The sequence below is a fragment of the Sus scrofa genome, chromosome 6, assembly GCF_000003025.6.
Source record: "Sus scrofa isolate TJ Tabasco breed Duroc chromosome 6, Sscrofa11.1, whole genome shotgun sequence".
Lineage (NCBI taxonomy): Eukaryota > Metazoa > Chordata > Mammalia > Artiodactyla > Suidae > Sus > Sus scrofa.
The window spans coordinates 166,556,555-166,581,396 of record NC_010448.4 but is presented as its reverse complement, the minus strand read 5'-3'; the positions used below and the strand labels follow the sequence as shown (position 1 = coordinate 166,581,396).

The following is a 24,842-nucleotide window of genomic DNA, read 5'->3' as shown; positions in this document are numbered from 1 at the left end:
GCCACCACGGGAACTCCAAAAGAAAATTTTTCTAGGAGTTCCTGCTGAATTTCCATATGCCATGGGTGCAGCCAAAAAAAAAAAAAAAAAAAAAGCTTTTCTAGGTTTTTTTTTTTTTCCATGTTTGTCTGTTCTTGGATTGAGTGGGGTTTTTTGCTTTTTTGCTTTTTGGGGCCGAGCCCGTGGCATATGGAGATTCCCAGGCTGGGGTCCATTCGGACTGTAGCCGCCCACCTACACCACAGCTCATGGCAACACTGAGCAGAGCCAGGGATCGAACCCTCATCCTCATGGATCCTGGTCAGGTTCGTTAACCACTGAGCCATGAAGGGAACTCCAGGGCTGGAGGTTTATTATCCATGCAGAGCCAGGAAAAATTTACTGCCCGAGGTGGATTACCTGGGATATGGCCCCTTGCAAAAACTCTATGCCACATTGGCTTGGGAAGCAGCGAGGAGGTTTGCAACTATCTGGACCCACGGGTGGAAAGGCAAAAAATGTAGGGATGGGTCTGGACTTACATCGCCCTCCTGACTCAGGAGGTACAGAATATAACAATAAACACCATGTATACCTGTGATTCATTGAAAAAAATAAAATTTCTAGAGTTCCTGCTGTGGTGCAGTGGGTTAAGGATCCAGCATTGCTGCAACTGTGGCATAGGTTGCAGCTCTGGCACAGATTGGATCCCTGGCTCAGGAACTTTCATATGCTGCAGGTGCAGCCAAGGGAAAAAAGTTAAATAACAATCAATCAATCAATTAATTAAATTTCTATTTTGTGGAAGTGCCCCCTCCAACCCCATTACTCTCTCTGCCAGAGGCAACTACTCTCCCGAATCTTAATTTTAATTGTTGCCAAGCATATCTTTATTCTTTTATTGCCCATGTGCATATCCCTAGACAATATCCCACTTCTCTCTCTAGTCTGACTTGGTGACTCAATATTTCACCCAGACTGCTCAGGGTCAGCAATGACTTAAGTGCTAGCAAATTTATATGTTTGTTTGTTTATGTATTTGTTTTTGTCTTTCTAGGGCCACACCTGGGAAGCTCCCAGGCCAGGGGTCGAATCAGAGCTGCAGGTGTTGGCCTACCCCAGAGCCACAGCAATGCCAGATCTGAGCTAAGTCCTCGACCTACACCACAGTTTATGGCAATGCCGGATCCTTAACCCACTGAGCAAGGCCAGGGATGGAACCCGAGTCCTCATGGGCCACCATGGGAACTCCAGTGCTAGCAAATTTAAAAGCTATGTCTATGTCCTCATGTCACCGGCGCTCTTTGCAGCTCTCGGGAGTTTCTTCTTCCGTCACTCCTTCCCTTCTTCCTCTGCTTCCACCCTCTGGTTTCTCATCCCTTCAAGCCGTCCTCATCGCTTCTCCTTTGCTCCTCCTCCTCCGCCCTCCCTCCAAATGCTGGCCTGCCCCAGGGCTCAGTTAGGATTCCTCTACACACTTCTCCAGCTATGGTCTCTCCCTGGATCTCATTTGATTCCAGGACACGGCATCTCCCTAAATGGCTGCCAACTATCTACCTCTGGCCTGAATCTCTCCCTGAGTGCCTAACCTGGGTACCCCACTGCTTCACCTCCACTCTGAAGTCCTGTAGATATCTCAGACTCAATAAACATGACCAAAGTGAAACTTCTGACCCAACTCCTCCAACCCGTTTCCCTCAAAATCCCACTCCCCTCTTTCAGGATAATGGTCCACTAGTCAAAACCAGGAGTGATTCACGTTACTCCTCCTTCCCCCGCCCCACCCAGCCTGTCAGCCTAAACAGAGGTGAACCCAGGCAAGCTCCAATGACCAGAAATCCAGTTGCAATTTAAAAACCACATCCTGGAGTTCCCATCGTGGCACAGCAGAAACGAATCTGACTAGGAACCATGAGGTTGTGGGTTCGATCCCTGGCCTTGCTCCATGGGTTAAGGATCCGGCATTGCCGTGAGCTGTGGTGTCGGTTGCAGACGTGGCTCAGATCCCGCATAGCTGTGGTGGTGTAGGTCCAAGATTCGGCTCGGATCCCACACTGCTGTGGCTCTGGCATAGGCTGGCAGTGACAGCTCCGATTCGACCCCTAGCCTGGGAATCTCCATATGCCGGGGGTACGGCCCTAAAAAGACAAAATACATAAATAAATAAAATTAAAAAATAAAAAAATCACATCCTGTGGCAAGGTACAAGCAGGTCCCTTGAGGATCTGGGCGAGTTGCAATCACTCTCCGGGACCACGAAGAGAGGAAATTCTGGGCAGAGTCCAAAAGTAGTAAGTTCACTGGCTTGAGGATGGCATGCAGAAGTTCCTGGGCCGGGGACTGAACTGCACCACAGCAGCAACCCAAGCTGCTGCAGTGACAATGCCAGATTCTTAACGGGCCATGCCACAAGAGAACTCTCTCTCTTTTTTTTTTTTTTTTTTTTTTTTTTTTTGTCTTTTCTAGGGCCGCTCCCGAGGCATATGGAGGTTCCCAGGCTAGGGGTCCTATCAGAGCTATGACCACCGGCCTCGCCAGAGCCACAGCAACGCAGGATCCGAGCCGAGTCTGCAACCTACACCACAGCTCACGGCAACGCCGGGTCCTTAACCCACTGAGCAAGGGCAGGGACCGAACCCGCAACCTCATGGTTCCTAGTCGGATTCGTTAACCACTGCGCCACGACGGAACTCCATTGTTATTTACTTCTTTTTGTCCCCTGTTCACATTAGAAATGTTAGGTGGAGGGCAGGGACTACGAGTGTTGTACTACTATCTCCAGCGCCTAGCACCGTGCCTAGCGCGAGGTAGACACTCCACAAAAATCTAGGGAATCTCAAGACCAAAAAAAAAAAAAAAAGAGAGAGAAGAAAGAAAAAGAAAGACGGGGTTCCTGTCATGGCTCAGTGATTAACGAATCCGACTAGGAACCATGAGGTTGCGGGTTCGATCCCCGGCCTCACTCAATGGGTTAAGGATCCGGCGTTGCCGTGAGCTGTGGTGTAGGTCACAGATGCGGCTCGGATCCCGCGTGGCTGTGGCTGTGGTGTAGGCCGGTGGCTGCAGCTCCGATGGGATCCCTACCCTGCGAACCTCCATATGCTGCAGGTGCGGCCCTGAAAAGACAAAAAAAAAAAAAAAAAAAACTAGTGAATCTGGTCATCCATTTATTGTAAATGTAGTTCTTCATTTAAATGTAGCAATAATTCGGCGAAGGAGGAAACAGAATAGGAAACATTCTGCAAAGAAAGAAATCGAGTCAAATTTCTAACTTGTCCGAGGTCACTGAGCAGGCGACTGAAGAAGTGGGATTCGAACCCGTGACCATAGCCCGGGCCCCACTCTGAGACACCACCCTGAGGCGTCTCAGTTTAGGGTATCCCAGCAACGCCGCAGCCCTGCGGGGAACGCCTAGAAGCCACACTTCCCGCAGCGCGGACCTGCGAAGCTCCCGGCAGGCCCTGCACCGGAAGTCCCGCCTGAGACTACGCATCCCAAGAGGCTTCGCAGGTCGCCGCTGATTGGCGGAAGCGAGGCGAGCGACAGCGTGATGACGTTGAGGGACGCTGGCGCGCGGGATTTAAACTTCGGCGGTTTACGCGGCGTTAGGACTTCGTAAGACTGGCGGAGTTGGGGTTTTCTGGCGTTTCGCGGTTCTCTTCCCGGCGCCCCTGCCTGCTCATGGACTCGTCGCTTCAGGCTCGCCTGTTCCCTGGTCTCTCCATCAAGATCCAACGTAGTAACGGTGAGGGGCGGAGTCCCGGAGCCAAGGGACCCTGGGGCTGAGACGGCTGAAACTGACCACCTTTCCCCAAACGGCAGGGCCTGAGACACCGTTGGGGATTCCCTCCACCCTCCAGGTCCAGGTCTCCGCGCTGGCAGTCAGTCCTCCCCCTGGGCCAGGGGCTTCTGCCCGGCGGTGGGTCCCCGTCCTCCAGGGGTGGGCGGAGCTCTTCTCTGTCTATGGACCTGTCAAGGAAGTCAGGGTTGCTGGGTTCACTTCCCTCCAAAGTCCTCCCCCGTTTTTTCAAGGATCTCGGCTTCCTGGCCCCTCGAGTCTCCTGTAAACACTGCGCATTTGCAGTACGTCAGGTACGGGGATTCAGGGTAACGGGACAGATCCCTGCTCTTCAGGAGCTGGCAATTCTGCCCTCTCTTTTTAAATTAAGCAGCTACCTCAGCTCTGGCAGGTCAATACCTGTATCAGTAGAATGGCCAGACGTAAAGGTCAGGAGTGAAGTATGGAAACCTGAGTAGCTAAAATCTTAGTGCTGTGTTGAGGAACAGCTCACTTAAGCGCTGGAGTGCCTCCCCTGCCCAACATACCTTCACCCTACTGTAGGCTCGTTTGAGTGGGAATGAGTCCTTATCCTCTGCAGCTCTGTTTTAAGAACTGTTCCCTGCTTACCTCACTGTGGAATATTCCAAGGCTGAAGTGCCAGGAGGTTTGTCATCTGGTGTTAAAAAGAAAGAAAGAGAGTTCCCGTTGTGACTTAGGAGATTGCACACTGGACTAGAATCTGTGAGGGTGCAGGTTTGATCCCTGGCCTCTCAGTGAGTTAAGGATCTGGCATTGCCATGAGCTGTGGTGTAGGTTGCAGACCTGGCTGGGATCTGGCGTTGCTGTGGCTGTGGGTGGCAGCTGCAGCTCTGATTCAACCCCTAGCCTGGGAACTTCCACATGCTGCAGGTGGGGCCCTAAAAAGCAAAAAGAAAGAAAAAAAAACTCAGCTGTCCCTTCCTTCAGGTCAACTCTACATTAAGAGTCTCCGTAGGGGAGTTCCTGTTGTGGCTCAGTGGTAACAGACCCACCGGACTATCATCCATGAGGATGTGGGTTCAATCCCTGGCCCACCTTAGAGGGTTAAGGATCCAGCATTGCCATGAGCTTCAGTGTAGGTAGCAGCTGTGGCTCCGATTGGACCCCTAGCCTGGAAACTCACATATGCCGTGCGTGCGGCCCTAAAAAGACCAAAGAAAGAGTTTCTGTGGGATCCTAAAAGTGAAAAAGATGAGTAACTCTGGCCTTTTCATACTTAGGCTTAATTCACAGTGCCAATGTAAGGACTGTAAACTTGGAGAAATCCTGTGTTTCGGTGGAATGGACAGAAGGAGGAGCCACAAAGGGCAAAGAGGTAAGTTCTGTGAGTATGTGTCTACCACACTTTAACACCTTCCCACCTAAAAGATGTGTGTGGAAATGGAACTTGTGACTGCCTTGTTTCTGATGCCAGCATCTCCTCCCTAATCTTAAATGTGGTCCTCTTGAATGCATTGGGATTTTATTTAGTCAGGCCTGTTCTAAATTGAAGCAATCAACAGTTTCTGGTATGTTTTAGAAAGCAAACAACACAGAATTCTGAAACCCTGCTCAATCAAGCTAGCTTCTGAGTGTACGCTGTTATATTGATTTGAGGAGCAACATTGATAATCTAGGTGGGGAGACAAAAGTATGTTTCTGAAACACCAAATGATAGAGGGCAACTACAGAGGAATCAGGCTAGAGCCGCTCAGAGGCAGAAACCCACTAAGGATGGACTGAGCTTGTGGGGGGTGAGGCCAGAAGGCTCAGCAGAAATAGTGGGAGGGCCCTCATGAGGACTTGTGAAAAAGCTGGCCCCAGGTATGGTGGAAGGCTAAAGATGCCTGGCAGCAGCAAAAAAGCTAAAAAAAGGAGACTAGAGGGCCTTTGTCTCTGGCACTAAGACGTTTTAGGATTTTATCTGTAGATAGAGGGAGCCTTGGAAGGATTTTGAAAAGAGGAGGGATGTGCTTAAGACACTCGTGTTTTGGAGGCACTGTGGTGCGATGAAGAGGTCACCAGGCGAGGAGCATGAAAACCGAGATGCTAGAGTCCGACTCCGCCACTACTTCATGTGTTCTCAGGCATGTTTCCGCCCCTCTTAGAAATTCGGCTTCCTCATTTATAAAATGAGGATGATAGTAATGTGCCCTCATAGGGTTGTTTTGAAGATTTACTCAACAAATCTTTTTGTACTGGTTCCAAAATGCCAGACAGTGTCGTTGGTGCTAGGGATACAGAGGTAATAAGACAGACCTGGATCCTCTTTCGTGGAGCTTATGAAATGAGATACTACATGCAAAGGGCTGGCTTAGCATAGAGCCTTATTGTAGGTATGCATATATTTAGGTGGTATATTTGAGAAATAGAAGAACTGAATACATTATCTGTCCTTAAATCAAGAGATTCGTAAAATTCCTTTCAACCATTGATTAGTAGCTGCTTGTGATTTATCTTTGTTTTTGCTGTTTGTTTAGAAATACGGCTCTTGTAGGGTCTCACGCCAGCTCAAATATTGCCTTTAGAGGAGTTCCCGCGACCCTAATTGACTTATTTCTTTTCTTTTTTGGTTTTTTTTTTTTTTTTTTTTTGTCTTTGTTGTTGTTGTTGCTATTTCTTTGGGCCACTCCCGCGGCATATGGAGGTTCCCAGGCTAGGGGTCGAATCGGAGCTGTAGCCACCGGCCTACGCCAGAGCCACAGCAACGCGGGATCCGAGCCGCGTCTGCAACCTACACCACAGCTCACGGCAATGCCAGATTCTTAACCCACTGAGCAAGGGCAGGGACCGAACCCGCAACCTCATGGTTCCTAGTCGGATTCGTTAACCACTGTGCCACGACGGGAACTCCTTGTTATTTTTTTTGCTTTTAAGGGCTGAACTCTTGGCATATGGAAGTTCCCAGGCTAGGGGTTGAATCAGAGCTGCAGCTGCCGGCCTACACCACAGCCACAGTAACGTGGGATCCAAGCTGCATCTGTGACCTACACCACAGCTCACGGCAACACCAGGTCCTTAACCCACTGAGCGAGGCCAGGGATCGAACCCACATCTTCATGGATCCTAGTCAGGTTCATTAACCACTGAGTGACAAAGGGAACTCCCAACTTTTTTCTTTATATCACACACTCCTTCCAAAATATCCTGTGCCAGGGACAAATGGAGCCGTTTCTTACTCTGTGACCCTGCCTTGTGCCTCGCTGCCATCACACTCTCCCTCTTGTTCCTTCCTCCTGCATCATCCATGCGAGAATCAATCAGTAATGTCAGAACGCTGGTCTCCTGTGTTGTTCATGCTCTCTGTGGTTTAGGATTAGAACCGGGTTGGCGAGGTGGGGTGTAGGCAGGTAGTAGTAAGGGTCTGTAGCTGTCCAAGGAAAGTGGATAGAGGAAGTTCCCATTGTGGCTCAGCGATAATGAGCCCAACTAGTATCCATGAGGTTGCGGGTTCGATCCCTGGCTCCGCTCAGTGGGTTAAGGATTCAGCATTGCTGTGAGCTGTGGTGTAGGTCACAGATGCGGCTCAGAACCCACATTGCTCTGGCTGTGGTATAGGCTGCTGTAGCTCTGATTCAGCCCCCTAGCCTGGGAACTTCATATGCCACAAGTGCGGCCCTAAAGAAGAACAAAAAAAAAAGAAAGAAAAGTGATACAAGTATGGTTACTGAATACTGCGTGCTGCTTCACTTTTTGGCCCCTTGTGAATATGGCTTCTGTCCTCCGCTAGAATGTGAGCTCACAAGGGCAATAACACATCTTAATTCATTTTTGAATGTCTTCCCCCTGCTGCTTTACTCACGGCTAATAAATGTTTGAATAAGTTGGTCAGTACATGAAGGTTGCACGTGAAGAAGGTGAAGCTCTCACTTGGAGTACATGGTTCCGCTCGTCCACATTTTGAAACACAAATAACCAAGTTCGTGCTATTGTTTTGGTGTGTTTGAACTTCTGTGATGTATGCTGATGAAGTTCGAATTGTCTCTAGAGGGGTTCAGGACCCTGGTGATGCAAACCTAGAATTGTGACCTCACTGCAGGCATGAGCAGGATGCTATGACTGGGGAAAAGTTTCTGGGTCCAGTAGAAAATGTAGGTAGATTTAGGATTAGGTAGCAGGTCTTGGGAACTTGTCCCTGCCCATAAGATCCTGAAGGGCCCTCTGTTTGACTCTCAGTGGGACAGTTAGATCTTGTTTCCTCCTTGACGTCAGGAAGCCGCAGGTGCTCAGGCCCAGCGGGACCCCACTGCCTCACAGAGCATTAGGGGAGCGGAGCGGCCTTGATCGACTGTGGACTACCTGATTGTCTGCCTGTCTGCCTTCCTCTTCACCTCAATCTCACCTCTGACATCTACCGTTGGCTTGGAAGTCAGAAATCAATATCCATCTAGATGGTAAAACACAACTAGGGAATAAATATTTGTTTGTAGCTATTAGTACTTGGTGGAAGTTTATAAAATCTGAATGTAGGGGTAGCCTTGACTACAGAGGTGAACTTGGATTGAACGAGCTATGCTGTTTTCCAGAAACGTTTACTTTTTCCTTGCAGATTGATTTTGATGATGTGACTGCAATAAACCCAGAACTCTTGGAGCTCCTCCCCTTACAACCCAAGGACAATCTGCCCCTGCAGGAGAATGTGACGGGTCAGGTAGGTGCCTGTCACCTGGCTGCAGCCAGTGCCCCAGCGGATCCGCTTGGCTCGTTGGCTCTTTGATGCTTTGTTTTCTGGGACTGCTGCGGACGTCAGCACAGCACATGGGCCCAGGATAGGCCCTTGGCAATTGATAAGAGCCATGTATTGTGGTGGTTTGTTTTATTTTTCAGAAACAAAAACGCAGATCAATCAACTCCAAAATTCCTGCTCCAAAGGAAGGTAAATGGATTTCTGCTGGCTCACGGTCATGGGGTTTGTGCCAGGAATGATGTTCTTAGGGCTCAGGAAGCTGTGAAGTGGGCTCATTGCTCCAGTTTGGCAGGTGGCTTCTGTGTGGGCTGAGTCCCGCCTCTTCCAAGCCTCTTCTCAGGAAGATTCCGACGTACAGGGAGGAAGAAATGGAGCCATGTTAGTCGAAGGTGCAAAGTTTCGATTATGCAAGATAAAGAGCTTCTGGAGACTTGTGTACAGTGTAGGGCCTCTGATTAACACTGCTGTATTATATATTTAAAATTTACTATGAGGGTAGATCTTATTTTATGTGTTCCTACCACAAAAGGAAAAAACAAAATACAAAACAAAGGGAGCAGGAAGACTCTTGGAGGTAACGAGTAAGTTAATGGCATTGGTTGTAATGATGGCTCCACGGGTATATACTTATCTCCACAGCCATCAAGTTGTGCACATTAACTATCTACGGCCTTTTGTATGTCAAGCATAACTCAGTAAAGTAGCTAAGAATAATGATTCAACCATCCAACCTACAGCTCTTACTTAGGCCAACCTCTCGGGGACCTGGTACATTTGGAAAATTTGCCGCCTGGCCTGGAAGCCTTTCCTGTGGAAGCCAAAGCAATAATCAGCCATTATGGGTTTGTTTTCTCTCCTTGGAGAAACAGCGTGACCTGGAGTGACCTAGTGCACAGGCTGTGAGACAAGCTAGGTCTGGGCTGTTTAGAAGTAGATTTGAGGCGGGGTGTGGGATTAGAAGAATAATAGCAGTCAGTGCCTCAAACTCGAGGAGAAGGCCAGACTTTCTCTGCAAAAGGAATCAGCGTTACCCTACTTTGCCTACAGTAGTCTGACCATAGCGGGTAGCTGTTAAGCACATGCTGCCCAAGAAATCTGGCTTATAACTCAGAGCCAGTTACACTGCACAGCCTCTCCCAGTCCAGGGACTATCACTGTCTCAAAATAGTCCAGCTGCCTTGGGCCCCAGAGACTATATGGCCAGAGCTTCAGCTTCCTGGGGCTCAGAGGGAAAGGCGGTGCAGTTCTGAGCTTGGGCTGAGCATGAGTGGTTTAGTGCTGGCTCTGCTTGCTGGCTATATCGCCATCAGGCCTGCAGGAGAGGTGAGGGTGACAGCAGTCTCACTCCACATACAGGACCCAAAGGGATATGGCCACTGCCCGTTTTATTTTATTTCATTTTATTTATTTATTTTTTGCTTTTTAAGGCCAAACATGAAGCATATGGAAGTTTCCAGACTAGAGGTCAAATCAGAGCTGCAGCTGCTGGCCTACACCACAGCAATGCAGGATCCGAGCTGCGGCTGCGACCTACACCACAGCTCATGGCAATGATCCTTAACCCACTGAGTGAGGCCACGGATCAAACCTGCATCTTCATGGATACTAGTTGGGTTCCTAACCTGCTGAGCCATAACGGAAACTCCAACTGCTCCTTTTAATGGGAGGAGAAAAAAAAACTTAATGAATGTGCGTGGTATTGAGCGTTAGAAATGAAACATAAAATTACAGATCTTTGGAGTTCCCTGGTGGCCCAGCAGGTTAAGGATCCAGCATTATCTGATCTGGCATTGTCACTGCAGTGGTTTGGGTTGATGCCATGGCTCAGGTTTGATCCCTGACCCAGGAACATCCTTCCACATGCTGTGGGCATGGCCAAAAAAAAAAGATTACAGATCTTTTGGGAAATAGGAAAATTATGATAATGCATGCTCTTTATGTAAAATATAGATTGTAATAGAGCAATCAGATCAAACTGAATTTAGGAAACTTAGAAATTCTGTACAAGTTGATATTGGGCTTACATGACAGCTGTTTTTTATTTCCAAATTTATTATTTCTTTTATAGGTGAATTATTTCTTCTTATGGAGGGAGACTATGTAGATGGGTAGAAATTGACATGAATTCAAATATAACTCAATTGTTTCTCTCAGTTAAGCTTTTTTTTCGTTTGTTTGCTTTTTAGGGCCACACCCTCGGCGTATGAAGGTTCCCAGGCTAAGGGTTCAATCAGAGCTACAGCCGCCGGCCTACGCCACAGCCATAGCAACTCAGGATCTGGGCCACATCTGTGACCTTCACCACAGCTCACGGCAACACCAGATCCTTAACCCACTGAGCGAAGCCAGGGATCAAACCCACAACCTCATGGTTCCGAGTCAGATTCGTTTCTGCCTCGCCACTTTGGGAACTCGGTTTTTTGGTTTTTGTTTTTCAGTTAAGCATTGTTTTAAAATTCCAGAAAATCGCTGTAGCTGATCTCATGGTTTCTGACAATGTGGCCCAGGCCTGGCTCTGTAAAGCATCTTGGAGCAGAGTTCCCCCTGTGGCAAAACAGGTTAAGGATCTGATATTGTCACAGCTGTGGTGTAGGTCACAGCTGCAGCTCAAATTTGATTCCTGGCCTGGGAGCTTCTATATGCCATAGGTGTGGCCGATAAAGGAAAAAAAAAAAGCATCTTGTAGCAGTGGAGAAAGCCCAGGCTTTGGAACCTGCCAGTCTTGGGTTCACATCCTGGCCCCGACTCTTACCTGTTGAGTGACACTGGGCAAGCTGTGTAATTTCTCCGTGGCTTAATGGGTCCCCTTCTATCCGTTGAGAATACTGACGTTTACTTGTGTTGCTTTGTGGTGTGGGAAGATTGTAGAGTGGTAGGTGCTACTGCTAAGATTAATGATGCTTTCGTTCAGGCATTAGACCTGTATCTCCAGAAGTGATTTCAGGCTGTAGGCCCTGCCCTTTACTCATACAGATGCTCTGGTGGGAGACATCCTTGCCCTCAGGAGCTCTCAGGTTGCAGAATGTAACAAATTGGTTTGGGGTCACGGTGCTTGGCCTGTTCCAATTGTCCCTTTTCTCGGGCGGAAGGAACGGGCAGTTGGCGGCTCCTTTCCTGGTAGCCGGGACCCGCCCCACCCTGCGTAGGATTAGGAGGGTTGCCCCTGACCGCCTCTCATGCCTGTGGGCTCTCCCGACCCTGCTGCCCTGACCAGCAGCTGCCCTCGCTCTTCAGGTCTCCGGGGCCGCTCGACTCGCATGTCCACCATCTCCGAGGCTCGCGTCCCCGCTCAGGAGAATGAAATGGAGGTGGAGCCGCCTGCGTCCGCACCTTCCCGCAGGCAGTTCTCAGTTCCCGGTGAGTAAGGAACCTCTGTTCTCCCCGTCAGAGGCCGCCCGCATCGCCCTGAACCTGCTGCGGACTCTCCAAGGATTCCTCTGTTCCCTGGCTTTCAGGCTGTCCTGCTCTGGCCCCACTGCTCCCTTGTCTGGAAATCCTCTCACTTGACTTTTAAACTTTATTTAAACATAATGTATATATACAGAAATGTAAGCCTGTCATTGACTCTGTCCTTCCTAAGTGAACACACTCATGCGAGGGGCAGCATTACAAACGGCATGACCAGCGCCCAAAAGTCCCTCCGGGCCCTCCCCGTTCCTGAGCCCTCGGGGTACCTGTGTCCTGACTTTGGATAGCACGAGTTAACTCTTGTCTCTTTTTGGATCTTACATCAGTGGAGTTTTAAAGATTTTTTTTTAATTGTCAGCTTTTATTAGTTATTAGTAAATAAAGTAGGTGATTTTATAATCATTACACTTTACATATATCAACTTCAGCTCTACTAACATGAAGATAAACAAAAGGGTTACGACCAGACCTGCAAAGTAGTAAGTTGCCATGATTGTACCTTTCTGGTTCGAATCAGTACGGTTGCTTGTTGCTTAGGTTCCAATTATTCCTGCTTTTCAGCCCTTGCTTCTGTTAACCACCTGCGTTCCACGGTCAGAAATTTCTCCCAAATTCGTAGAAAGGCCTGGCCTGGCCTGGCCTGAGAACCCAGGCGCGGTCGAGCCTTGGAGTTCCCCTTGTGGCTCAGCGGGTTATGAACCCAACTAGTACCCATGAGGATGCAGATTCGATTCCTGGTCTTGCTCAGTGGGTTAAGGATCCACTGTTGCTGTGAGCTGTGATGTAAGTCATAGACATGGCTCAGGTCCTGCGCTGCTGTGGCTGTGGCGTAGCTTGGCAGCTGCATCTCCAATTTGCCCCCTAGCCTGGGAACTTATATATGCTGCAAGTGCAGCCCTAAAAAAAAAAAAAAAAGTTCAAGCCTTTAAAGGCTTTTCCCTTCACAGTTAAGCCCATACTGAGCTACTCACACACCCTTTAAGAGTTCTTGGAGTTCCCATTGAGGCGCAGCGGAAACGAATCCAACTAGGAACCATGAGGTTGCAGGTTCAATCCCTGGCGTTGCCATGAGTTGTGGTGTAGGTCGCAGACGCAGCTCAGATCTGGCATTGCTATGGCTCTGGAGTAGGCCAGCAGCAACAGCTCCGATTTGACCCCTAGCCTGGGAACCTCCATGTGCCACGGGAAGCGGCCCTAGAAAAGGCAAAAAGACAAAAAAAGACCAAAAAAAAAAAAAGTTCTGGACCCCAGGCACCAGAGCCAGCCCCTGCAGAGAGCCTTGCTGGGTTCAAGCCTTGCTGGCCAAGATGAAGGGAGAAGCCCAAGCTCTGCTCACATGGTAGGAGCCTGAGCCCTTGCTGAGCTGGCAGTCAGTACCCCTCTTGGCCTGTGACCCGCTGGGCTCAGGTGAGCACAGCTGCCGTGTGCCTGCCTGCTTCTCCAATGCCTCTTGTTCCCCCCCAGCCGGCCTCCCCAGGTTCTCCTGCCCTGCAGTGACTGAAATACCATTGACGATGGCCAGCGCGGAGGGGGAAGAGCAAGTCCACTCCACCCGAGGCAGCTCTTCTGCAAACCCCGTGAACTCAGGTAGACACGTTGAGCTGTCTGCTCCTAGTGCAGGACAGGGAGCTACATCCTGTCCCACACCTGGCACCTGAGTTCAGACCATGCTTGTCACAGAAGGCATGTTTCCCTGTGGCCATGGAATCAGCCTTTCACAAGCGGTGACTCTGTCGCCGTCAGCTGACAGGAGCCCGGTGGCGTAGCTGAGGTGTTGCCACAGCTAGAGTCTTGGCCAACACCCGAAGAACAGCTCAGAGGGACCAGCAGGACCAAGCAGGGGTGATCTCAGCTCTTCCGGTAGTTGGGAAAATGCCGCAGAGGCCCAGAGAGGGCCTGGGCTGGACCCCGGTGCTCATGTTCGCAAGTCTCTACTTTGTGGGCTTGGCCATCCTAAGGTCACATCTCTTCTCTTGCATCCTCTCCTTGCATGTGGTGATGGAGACCACGAGTCGAGAGAAGGGCTCGTCCTGGGACAGGCCCAGGACTCAGTACAGCAGCCAGAGAAGAGCAGGCTGGCCCAGACAGGTACGAGAGGGCTTCCTTTTTCTCTCCCTCTAGTTCGGAGGAAATCATGCATTGTGAAGGAAATGGAAAAAATGAAGAACAAGAGAGAAGAGAAGAGGGCCCAGAACTCTGAAATGAGGATAAAGCGAGCTCAGGTACCTTTCTTGGGAAGCGAAGGCAAGGATTTTGCGACAGGCCTTCTTAACGGCAGCCTTGCCTGCAACAGAGATACGGTTCTGCCCCAGCATTTCTGAGGCTCCATTTCTGATAGCCAAGAAGTTTAACTGGTTTCTCGTCAGGATTCAGAAAACAATTCAAATATTTTTCTCAAGGCCCTAAGATGGAGACTGTTCCCTGCTGATTGTCCCTTACACGGTGCAGTGGGCAGCTGGGCACAGTGCTTGCCCGCCCCCACCCCCCTTGCGTGGATTTGGGGGTGCTGCAGTGGCCTTCCAGTTTGGATTCGTTCCCTTTTAGTTGGGTTAATGGCATGGAGGAATCCCAGCCTTCTGCTCTCCTGAGATGTGGGCAGTGGCTCTTGCCCCCATTCCTAGGCTGGTGAAGACGTACCTAGGCTCTTCCCTGACAATCTCTGTTCCCAGGACTTTGTTCCAGAGCCAGGGTGGGAGGCAGTGAGACCATGGGGGCTTTGTCAACCCTGAGGGGCCGCTTGCGTATGAAGAGCTGTTGTTGCCGCCTCGCACGGAGGCCTAAGAGCACTTGCATCTTAGCGGTCAGTCCTTCTTCGCTCTTATCCCAAATAGGAGTATGACAACAGCTTTCCAAACTGGGAATTTGCCCGGATGATTAAAGAATTCCGGGCTACGTTGGACTGTCATCCACTCACTGTGACGGATCCTGTAAGTAATCCCTAAAGGCTTCTACCGCTCCTTCCTGGGCATACAGCTGAGAGACAGAAGACTCCTCCCAGGGGAGTGAGAGCAGGCAGGGATCGGCACTTACCCGCGGGGGTGGGGTGGGGTGTCAGTACTCTCTAGCCGGCTGGAGCTAGGAGGCCTGGATGAGAGTCTGATCTTTATAAACTTCCTTCCACCCCCTGCCCCTGATTGTCCCCACTTTGAACGGTTGGCTAGATTCTTACTGCTAATCATGAAAGTGTGCCGAAACCTATAGGCAGCAGAGTGAGAAAACTCAGGAGGAAATTCAGAGCTACCCTCTTGTGCTCTAGAGTAACCATGGCACGGTGGGGCCCAGGGTTAGGCCTTGGCCTCTGACTGGCCCAGAAAGGGGGGATTCCGGACAAGTTTTCTTTGAACGTTGCTCTGACTTTGCTGGTGGTTGCTTTTCTCGTCCTCTTGAAGATCGAAGAGCACAGGATATGTGTCTGCGTTCGAAAACGTCCGCTAAATAAACAAGGTAAGCCCTGTTTGGTCAGAGTGAGCCTTTGGACTGAGGGGTCCCCCCGTATCCAGGGGGCATCCCTGAAATACTGTCCTTCTGCAGAATTGGCCAAGAAAGAAATCGACGTGATTTCCGTTCCTAGCAAGTGTGTCCTCCTGGTACATGAGCCCAAGTTAAAGGTAGACTTGACCAAGTATCTGGAGAACCAGGCGTTCTGCTTTGACTTCGCATTTGATGAAACAGCTTCAAATGAAGTCGTCTACAGGTTAGTCCCTCGCCTCTTTCCTTCCCTTCCCCGGCCCTTTCCGCCTTTCCACACAGGACACGCGGTAACGCTCACACGGAGACACACTGGCTCTGGACCCTTCTTGTGTTTTCGTTGGATCAGTTATGACACAGAGCTGGCTCTGGCTCCCAGCACCAGGAGGGCCCTGTTGGGGCTGTCATACCCCATTTTTCAGCTTTAGTGGCCCGTGCTTGAGTGGACAGAAGCGAGATGTTACCCATTACACACACTTCTTTTGTTTATTTATTTATTTATGTTTTTGGCCATCTCTTGGGCCGCTCCCGCGGCATATGGAGGTTCCCAGGCTAGGGGTCAAATCGGAGCTGTAGCCTCCGGCCTACGCCAGAGCCACAGCTACGCGGGATCCGAGCCACGTCTGCAACCTACACCACAGCTCACGGCAACACTGGATCCTTAACCCACTGAGCAAGGGCAGGGACCGAACCTGCAACCTCATGATTCCTAGTTGGACGCGTTAACCACTGCGCCACGACAGGAACTCCACTTCTTTTTTTTTTAAGGGCTGAACCTGCGGCACATCGAAGTTCCCAGGCTAGGGGTCAACCAGAGCCGCAGCTGCCAGCCTAGGCCACAGCCACAGCAACATCAGATCCGAGTCACAGCCGTGACCTACACCGCAATTTGCGGCAATGCCAGATTCTTAACCCACCGATTGAGGCCAGAGATCAAACCTGCATCCTCATGGATACTAGTTAGGTTCGTAACCTGCTGAGCCATGACGGGAACTCCTTCATTCACTTTATATGGCTCTCAGGAATGGATTTTGTGTTTTTTAAGAATTATTCAATATTTACACACACACACATATGACAGAGACCTATGTGGCCTACAAAACCTAAAATAGTTTAGGTTCCTACTTTAGAGGGTTTCTTTGATCTTTGTGGTGTATCTTATGCTGGCAGACAACTGCTAAGCCCAAGCTTTCGTCTTGCGTCTCCAGGGTAGAGGAGGTGCTGATGGCGTAGAATGTGGGCCATCAGCCTGCCTTGGCAGGTTGGTCCAGCTCCCCCCAGGTGACAGGGAGAATTTCAGATTTGTAAGTGGGGCTGGGTCAGGTGGAACCACTTCACGTGAGAGGCGTGCTCGTGCTTGCAGAGAAGCCCCCAGGAGCCCTGCAGTGGTGGGCAGAAGGACCGTGTTCCAGGGAGCGTGTCTGGGGAGAAATATACACTCTTCCCTTCCCTTTCTCCTAGGTTCACAGCAAGGCCCCTGGTACAGACAATCTTTGAAGGGGGAAAAGCAACCTGTTTTGCATATGGCCAGACAGGAAGTGGCAAGACTCATGTGAGTATTCAGGCCTGGCAGAGAGCAAGGCTGCCCGTAATGCCACTCCAGGCCTCTGAAAAGGAGACCCATGAGCTTCGTGCAGAAAGTCCCTGTGGCACGGGTGCCCCTCTCTGGGTGCTCTTGCTGTGTTGGGTGTAGGAAGGGGCCTTAGCAGGAACCTCCCCTCCCAGCTTCGGTGTGGCCCACTGTAGGGCCCTGGCCTAGGACCCTTCACCCTAGCCTTCCACCCCTTTCCTTTACAGACGATGGGGGGAGGCCTCTATGGAAAAGCCCAGAGCGCGTCCAAAGGGATCTATGCCATGGCCTGTGAGTAGTGGGTTCTGCCGCGGGGGTTGGGCACCAAAGAGCAGCTTGCTGACTTCACTCAGCTCTCTCTCTCCCACAGCCCAGGACGTCTTCCTCCTGAAGAGTCAGCCCCGCTACCGGAGCCTGGGCCTGGAAGTCTACGTGACGTTCTTCGAGATCTACAACGGGAAGGTAGCGGCAGGGAGCCCTCTGTTCACGCGGCTGGGCCCTGAACTCTCTAAAACCTTGAGGTGGACCAGAAATTAGAGAAGCCAGACAGCCCATGGGTCGTCAGGCCTTCGGGCCACCCTGCCCAGACACGTGTGGAAGGTTTCACCTGCCGGGACGGTACCCACGCTCACCAAGGGTGGCTCCCTCTCCGATGGGAGGTGTGCCAGTGTGTGCCCTGCCCTCCCTCCACCACCTTCCTTTTAAGTCCCCCTTCGCCCCCGATCAGCCACACTCATTCTCATACTCATGCTTTCTGTGCATCTTTCTACCTCTCTATGCTTTTGCAGCGTCATCTTCCACGAGTGGGGTCTGGATGATAATAGCTAAAGTTGCTTATTAACATGTTACGAGGTGTTAAGCACTATTCTAAGCACTTGACTGGTCTCAACTCATCGTCACAACCCTGCTAGGAAGCATTACTGTCGCCGTTGTACGGATGAGCGACAAGGCCAGGTGGTCAAGTACTCGTCCAGGCTGACATGGCTAGTAAGGAGCAGGCTTGCATCAGACGGAGGCAGCCCGTTCAGCTCCCAAGTGGACTGCCTGCTGCTCGTCTGACGTAACCCAGTTCAGCCTCTGCTGCCAGCCCTCGTCTAAGCTGAAACAGGCCCTGAAGGAGGAGGGAGGACGCAGGTGGGGTGTCTGGCGCCTGACGGCCGTGGCCTTGATCCTCTGTCCGGCACAGCTGTTTGACTTGCTCAACAAGAAGGCCAAGCTGCGCGTGCTGGAGGACGGCAAGCAGCAGGTGCAGGTGGTGGGGCTGCAGGAGCACCTGGTGAGCTGTGCTGACGACGTCATCAAGATGATTGACATAGGCAGCGCCTGCAGGTCAGCGTCCCGCCGGGGGAGGGGGCCACCTTCCAAGCCGGGTCACGTGGCAGACGGGCACTGAGCCCTTGGCTGTTCCCAGCCTGGGGAGGGCTCTGACGGCCTCTGCCGGAAGTGATCTCCGTGGGGCCATCAACCTGGGGCAAGGCTCGTCGGGGGTGAGGCAAAGAATCTTGAATCCGACCAAGGCAGGCTCTCTTCCCAGGCCCTTGCCCAAGGGCCTGCTTCCTGACTTCTCTGGGCTTCTCCTTGCTGTCCCCTCCCTCTGTGGTGGGGAACAGAAGCTCCGAGTTTGCTCTAGGCTGGGAATGATGGGGCCACAGCTCCTGTGCTAAGGTAGGGAAGTGCTCTTCTACCCCGCCCTAGGCGCGGTGCTGCGGGCGCTGGGCAGCCTATGGAGGCCCCAGGAGGGGCCGCCTTCCCCAAGGCCCTCCTTCAAGCTGCAGCAAGTGGTTCCTGACAGCTCCTCCTTCCTGTGTGCCCTGCAGCAGAGGCAACCCATGCTTCTCCATGTCCTATGGGCCTGGAGTCTGGCCGAGGCCCTTGCAGAGAATCCAGCACTTTGGCTCTCAGGGCAACCTACTAGGTCCAGTGCTGGAGGGAGAGCTGCTGCCCAGGGAGGGCAGGACAGAGCCTGGCACAGGATGCCACAGGACTTCCTAGAGTCCTGACCTGTGTCCCTCCTGCTGGAGCTGGGAGTGCCATGGTGGCTGGCGACCCCAGGAGCTCACAGCCCTTCTTTGTCCTCCTTTGCCACAGGACCTCTGGGCAGACATTTGCCAACTCCAACTCTTCCCGCTCCCACGCCTGCTTCCAGATTCTTCTTCGAGCCAAAGGAAGAGTGCACGGCAAGTTCTCTTTGGTGGATCTGGCCGGGAATGAGCGAGGTGCGGACACGTCCAGCGCTGATAGGCAGACCCGCATGGAGGGTGCAGAAATCAACAAGAGTCTCCTGGCTCTGAAGGTAGGGGCGCAGCTAGAAGGGAGCGGGTCGGCCTGGAGGGCTGCTGGGGGTGGGGGGTGGGGGAAGCGGGCATCTAAAGAGGAAGGAGGGGACCCGAGCTTCCCCTGTTGTCCCCCAGGAGTGCATCCGGGCCCTGGGACAGAACAAGGCTCACACTCCTTTCCGCGAGAGCAAGCTGACGCAGGTGCTGAGGGACTCCTTCATCGGGGAGAACTCGAGGACCTGCATGGTGAGCGGGCTCCTGGTCCCGGGCGGGGCTCGCTGCCCTTGACCGCCTGGGTTTCCGAGCGCCAACTTGGGCACCAGGCTCCTCACCCCCGTCTTGGGCACCAGGCTCCTCTGCCTACCCAAGGGGGGAAGAGAGGAGCTTCTCCCTCTGCCGTACGTTCTTGCTCTGGAGGAGCTCTTCCTCCCCTACCAGGTGAAAAGGGGGCTCCAACAGTCAGGAGGAGGACCTTTGGGGAAGCAGGAGAGGCCAGTTTTCATCTCTTCTGCGGCTCTTTCCTCATGGTGCACTGGCTCCCGCCTGGGGCGTAGAAGAGGGCTACGTCCGTGAATGGTTTTTGTGTCCCCTTATTTTACCCACAAACTCCTCTAGCTCAGATCTGCCCTGCTTCCTCTGCAGGAATTATCTTCTCCCCTGCCTGCTAGGGAAGATAGGAATTTCCGACTCAGCCTTACCCCCTCTCCCTGAAACAATATCCCTGAGCCTTGGTGAACTGAAGGTGCCACGCAGGAGTCACAGAGCCTTGAGAAGTGACCTTGGTGAGAGGAATGGGCCAGCAAAGAGTTAAAGAAGCAGGAGTAATGCCATGCGCCTCCAAAGGCAGGGGACCAATTTTTTTTTCTTTCCGTGGCCGCCTCCTGCGTCATATGGAGGTTCCCAGGCTAGAGGTCGAATCAGAGCTACAGCTGAAGCCTAAGCCACAGCCACAGCCACACCAGATCCAAGCCACATCTGTGACCTCCACAGTTTATAGCAATGCCAGATCCTTAACCTACTGAGTGAGGCCAGGGATTGAATCCACATCCTCACAGACGCTGTGTTGGGTTCTTAACCTGCTGAGTCACAACAGGAACTCCTGGAGACCAATTTTTAAGGCACCTTAATTTGCAGGCCCATATGGAGCAAGTTGCCTGGCACAGAGTGGGTGCTTAATGCGTTCTCCCCGGATTCCACATGAGTGTCAGTGGCCCAAAGAGACCCCTGGCAGCCTGTCCAGGAGCAGGCGATCTGGCACCCTTACCCGTGAGCCTCAACCTTTAACCTTCTGTTTCCTCTTTTGTAGATTGCCATGATCTCGCCAGGCATAAGCTCCTGTGAATATACCTTAAATACACTAAGATACGCGGACAGGTACGAGTACTTAGGCCAGGCAGGATGGGAAGGGGGTCGGGGTGGGGAGGGAGAGGCAGCGACGGGAGTGGGAGGAGGCTCTGAGGCCCCAGCGCCTATTGTCTACACTCTTGTGACTCACTGAATCTGAGGCTTGGGCGTTCATATATGCCGCTACAAGGTTTTTCCCGACTCCCTTCAGGCCATGGTGGGGTGGCAGTGTGTCTGAGGGTCTTCTAGGCCAAAGGCAAAGCGGCTGCTCCGTCGCCTTGCAGCCATGTGAGTGGTGCTGCACCCTTGCAAGGGTCAAGTTTGCTTCTTTGGGATCTGAGACGGTCTTGTTCCCTCAGGGTCAAGGAGCTGAGCCCGCACAGTGGGCCCAGTGGGGAGCAGCCCGTTCAGATGGACACCGAAGACATGGAAGCCAGCTCCAACGGGGCCCTGAGCACAGGCGACGTAAGGGGCAGGGGGGAAGGCAGGAGAGAGACTCGGCCTGCGGGAGGCGGACGGCCACACGCCTCTCTCTCTCCTTTGCCCCCTTAGTTCTCCAAGGAAGAGGAGGAGCTCTCTTCCCAGATCTCCAGCTTCAATGAAGCCATGACTCAGATCAGGGAGCTGGAGGAGAGGGCCGTGGAAGAGCTCAAGGAGATTATACAGGTGGGGCGCTGGCCCTGGCAGAGGGGGACGGAGTAACCACCCAGCACAGGCCCGCAGCGGTGCGCGGCGCCATTCCCTGAACACGCCCCGGGCTTTGCCCCCCTGGGTCTTCAGGCTGGAATGGCAGGAGGCGCCTCTACACCAGGTGCACTTGTTTCTCCAGCTGCCCCTCTAGGGCAGCTGGTTCCTGCACCTCCTCCGCCAGCCTGGCGCACATAGGCTTTCTCCATCTCCTAGCAGGAGCTCATCTCTCGCCCCAGGCTCCTGATGGAGGGTTTGGAGCGTAGCCTTCCCTCCTTTGTTCAGTAATTGCTCAGTTGCCAGAGTCCAGCTCCAGCAGCCAGGGTGTTCCTGCGGGGATGGACGGTGTCGGCGGATGCACACGGATTCAGCCCCTTTGTTCCGTCTTTCAGGGCGCTGGACTGCTCAAATTTTATTGGCATAAGTGGTTGTTATTTAGACAGTTTTTCACTACAGATTACATCATAGTGTTAAAAGTACATTGGTCAGCTATTAGACTTTGTTTTTTGATCACATGGTACAGTAGCAATACGTCATGTTTTAAAATCTTCAGTTTAACTAAATTTAGTGAGTACAATTCAAGGACAAACAGGCGCAACATATCCTGAGGGAAAGAGGAGACCCAGCACAAACCATCCCATGGCCAGCCAATTTTTACAAACTGAAGAGGCCGCGTAACAATTCTTGCCTTCAGACTAGTATCTGTCTTCAGAGTGTCCTTGGCAGGGAGACAGTGTGAGAAAATACAAATCAATGTAGCCGGCTACCACTAAAAGCTTCTAAAATCAAGGACAAAACTCACAGCTGGGTTTCTTTTGATCATGAATAATATATGTCTAACTTCTATAAACTTCATTAAAAGCCTAGCTCTAAAGTTTACTGTATAACTAGTTAGTAGATAAACCCTATGTTTTTAATTAAGTTGGATTTGAATAGGGAAAAGTCCTTCAGGGTGAAATTCTTATTATATTATTGTTGTAATTTTGTGAAATCACAAATCACCACAGGAAAATAAGAATGATAAGCAAACAATCAGGAAAGATTGAGGAAAAAACTGAAAAACAAAACAACAGGAAAGACTAGGTCCCCTGAGAAACAGTCCATGTTCTCTGGGCAAACATGGAAATTGTTTTCCCAGGAAAGCCCCAATTCTTCCCATCAACATCAACATGAGAGCCGTGTAACCTGAGGCCTGTCCTCGGATTGCACCGTACAGGCAGGCCTCGGCCTGGCCTCGGCTCTTCACCGTACAGGCAGGCTTCTGTCCTGACCAGAGCCCACCTTCGGCTTGCGCCGTTCAGGTGAGCTCCCTGCCTTGGTTAGGAACCTGCCTTCGGGGGGTTTTTTTGCCGTCAGGCAAGGTCCCTTCCTTGAGTTCCTGCATCTCCTCGGCTCTCCGCACTCAGTGAGTACTTTCTATATGCCAGCTCCTCTGCTGGGACCAAGGGCCAAAAACGTGAAATATGGATGACAGACCCTAAAGACTTGATCAATCCTGACTCTTCTATTTATAAGCCGATTTCCTTGTGAAAGACATCAAGCCTCACTGGGCCCCAGTTGCTTCATCTCCAAATAGGCAAGACAAGATGGTTATATCTGAGATTCAGTGGTACACTTTAAGCCACTCGCCATGCCCAGCATGTGGTCAGCATTTAGGAGGCAGTAGGTGCTGCCCCTGCGGTGATCCCTGCTGTGGGGGAGAGGCCTGGGAGGGCATCCTGATGATGGGGTGCCCGGCGTGCAGAGCTCGGGGCCCTTAGAAAGGGGGGAGCATGCAGGATAAGCGCTTATATGTGTCCTTCCTCCCTGAGGGCTCAGGGTACAGGTGTTTGAAAGGCTGCGGCACTTTGAGTAAGAGTGAGGGGTTCACTCTGGCCAGAGTGAAAGGCGTGAGCAGATGAGGGAGGGAGAGGAAGGCTGTGGACAAGTCAGCGAGCTAAGAAGTGCTGGTGCGGAGGGCTGCCTCTTGCTGTCCCCCCCGATGCTGAGGGGCCTCATGGTTCACACCAAGGCCTGCACTTCGTTAGGAGGGCAGTGCATGCCTTTGAAGGGGGCGAGCAGCGTGGGGACATGGTCACATCAGAGCTTACGTTACTGTGGCCACAGGAGGGGGAGAGCATGAGTAGAGACACTTAGGAGTCAAGAGCAGTTAGGGGATTGATGCAAAGAGCTCAAGCCTAGGCCAGCTGTGATCCTGGCCCTGGGATTGGCATGAGGGCATGAGATTCAAGAGATATATAGGTGGTGGAATTACTAGGATTGTAGGCAGGGTGAAAGAATAAGGTTCTTGGTCAGATTTCTGGCTTGGGCATCAAAACAGATAACATGCATTTGACTTCAGGGCGGGACAAGCTTGGGGCAGGAAGAGGATGAATTCAAGTTGAGGATTTTCTGGGAAAGGGTCAGGAGGGCAGGGTATGGGCCACAGATGGAGGAGTGGGCATCGTTGCAGGTGGTAGAGCCTAGGAATGATTTGCTAAGTTGGTTTGGTCATTAGTGCCCTGATAAGGTCCTCTTTGTGTCGTTGCAGCAAGGGCCAGGCTGGCTGGAGCTCTCCGAGATGACTGAGCAGCCAGACTACGACCTGGAGACCTTTGTGAACAAAGCAGAGTGTGCCCTGGCCCAGCAAGCCAAGCACTTCTCAGCCCTGCGAGGTGGGTGTGGCCGGAGGATGGGGCCTCTGGGGTGACGGCAGCTCTGCCCAAGGGAGTGGGGCCTCTGAGACACCTGTTAACCCTGAGTGTACCACCCCTTCCTTCCAGATGTCATCAAGGCCTTGCGCCTGGCCATGCAGCTGGAAGAGCAGGCCAGCAAACAAATAAGCAGCAAGAAACGGCCCCAGTGACGACTGCAAATAAAGATCTGTTTGGTGTCACACCCAGCTTTTTCCCTCCCCTTCCCTCCCCAGTGAACTCTGGGCACCTGGTGGGTCAAGTAAGGGTCTGAGCTGGGACAGGCCTTGGTAAATGCCAAGTGTTGGGGCAGCTGGGGAGGGGTCAGGGTGCATTGGACACCACCTCCCTTTTCCTCCGTGTAGCCCTGAAGAGAACAAGGATGGAAGGAGGAGCTTTTAGTTGCCCACGTGCCCTCCTTCTCTCCAAGAGGGGAAGGCTCTGCGGCATAGTGTCCCCACGGCAGCAGAGGACTGGCCCATAAGGACTGGCTGCTGGGGGAGTTCTCGCTGGGTTGTCCAGGCTCTGGGGAGAGGGAAGGAGCCTTTAGTTCAGCTCTGCTGACCCTGGCCTGCCTTCCACACCCTTGGTCTGGGCACTAAATGTCTTATACTTTAAAAGAAGTTTCTGGGACCTCTTCCTTATTTGTGTTTTTTTTTGAGGCCCCAAAGGATCCCTGCTATTTTCTGTTTTATGTGTTTATACATTGCGTCTAACAATAAAGAGAAAAGAATCAGCCTGGTGAGTGGTGTGTGGGTAGAGCTCGGGATGCGTCTGAGCCCTCTGGGACTTAAGCCCCAGTGCAGCTCTGGATGGGGCCGATTCTGTCCTTCTCCTCTCAGGAGGCCAAACCCTCTCCTGCAGTGTCAGCGACATGGTCAAGACTCCAGCCTCTGCCCTGTTCAGGGCTGACTAGGTCCCAGGTCCCCTCCTGGGGCAGGAGCTGGGAGCT

The 24,842-nt window shown here is 51.9% G+C and overlaps 2 protein-coding genes across 4 annotated transcripts in view; both read left to right on the top strand.

Moving 5' to 3' along the window:
* C6H1orf228 (chromosome 6 C1orf228 homolog) overlaps window positions 1–8,429 on the top strand; it is a 72,162-nt gene extending 63,733 nt beyond the window's left edge. For both annotated transcript variants that reach the window (XM_021096782.1, XM_021096783.1), the window contains 3 exons: window positions 3,180–3,724; window positions 5,020–5,114; window positions 8,328–8,429. The gene's annotated coding sequence lies outside the window, so the exon portion shown is untranslated. The remainder of the gene's footprint in view (window positions 1–3,179; window positions 3,725–5,019; window positions 5,115–8,327) is intronic.
* Window positions 3,493–24,632, top strand: KIF2C (kinesin family member 2C). Of its 2 annotated transcripts, XM_003128056.6 has the most exons (21): window positions 3,493–3,724; window positions 5,020–5,114; window positions 8,328–8,429; window positions 8,606–8,654; window positions 11,700–11,822; window positions 13,338–13,460; window positions 13,995–14,095; window positions 14,705–14,800; window positions 15,263–15,317; window positions 15,405–15,567; window positions 16,803–16,893; window positions 17,139–17,202; window positions 17,282–17,373; window positions 18,098–18,240; window positions 19,000–19,204; window positions 19,323–19,433; window positions 20,494–20,561; window positions 20,891–20,996; window positions 21,084–21,197; window positions 23,749–23,872; window positions 23,981–24,632. In XM_003128056.6, the coding sequence occupies exons 1-21, from the start codon at window positions 3,661–3,663 to the stop codon at window positions 24,061–24,063; spliced, it is 2,172 nt and encodes a 723-aa protein (XP_003128104.3). In that variant the 5' UTR covers window positions 3,493–3,660; the 3' UTR covers window positions 24,064–24,632. The 2 variants fall into 2 exon arrangements, with proteins under 2 accessions (XP_003128104.3, XP_005656236.1); XM_005656179.3 differs by lacking the exon at window positions 13,338–13,460 and having other exon boundaries at window positions 3,542–3,724.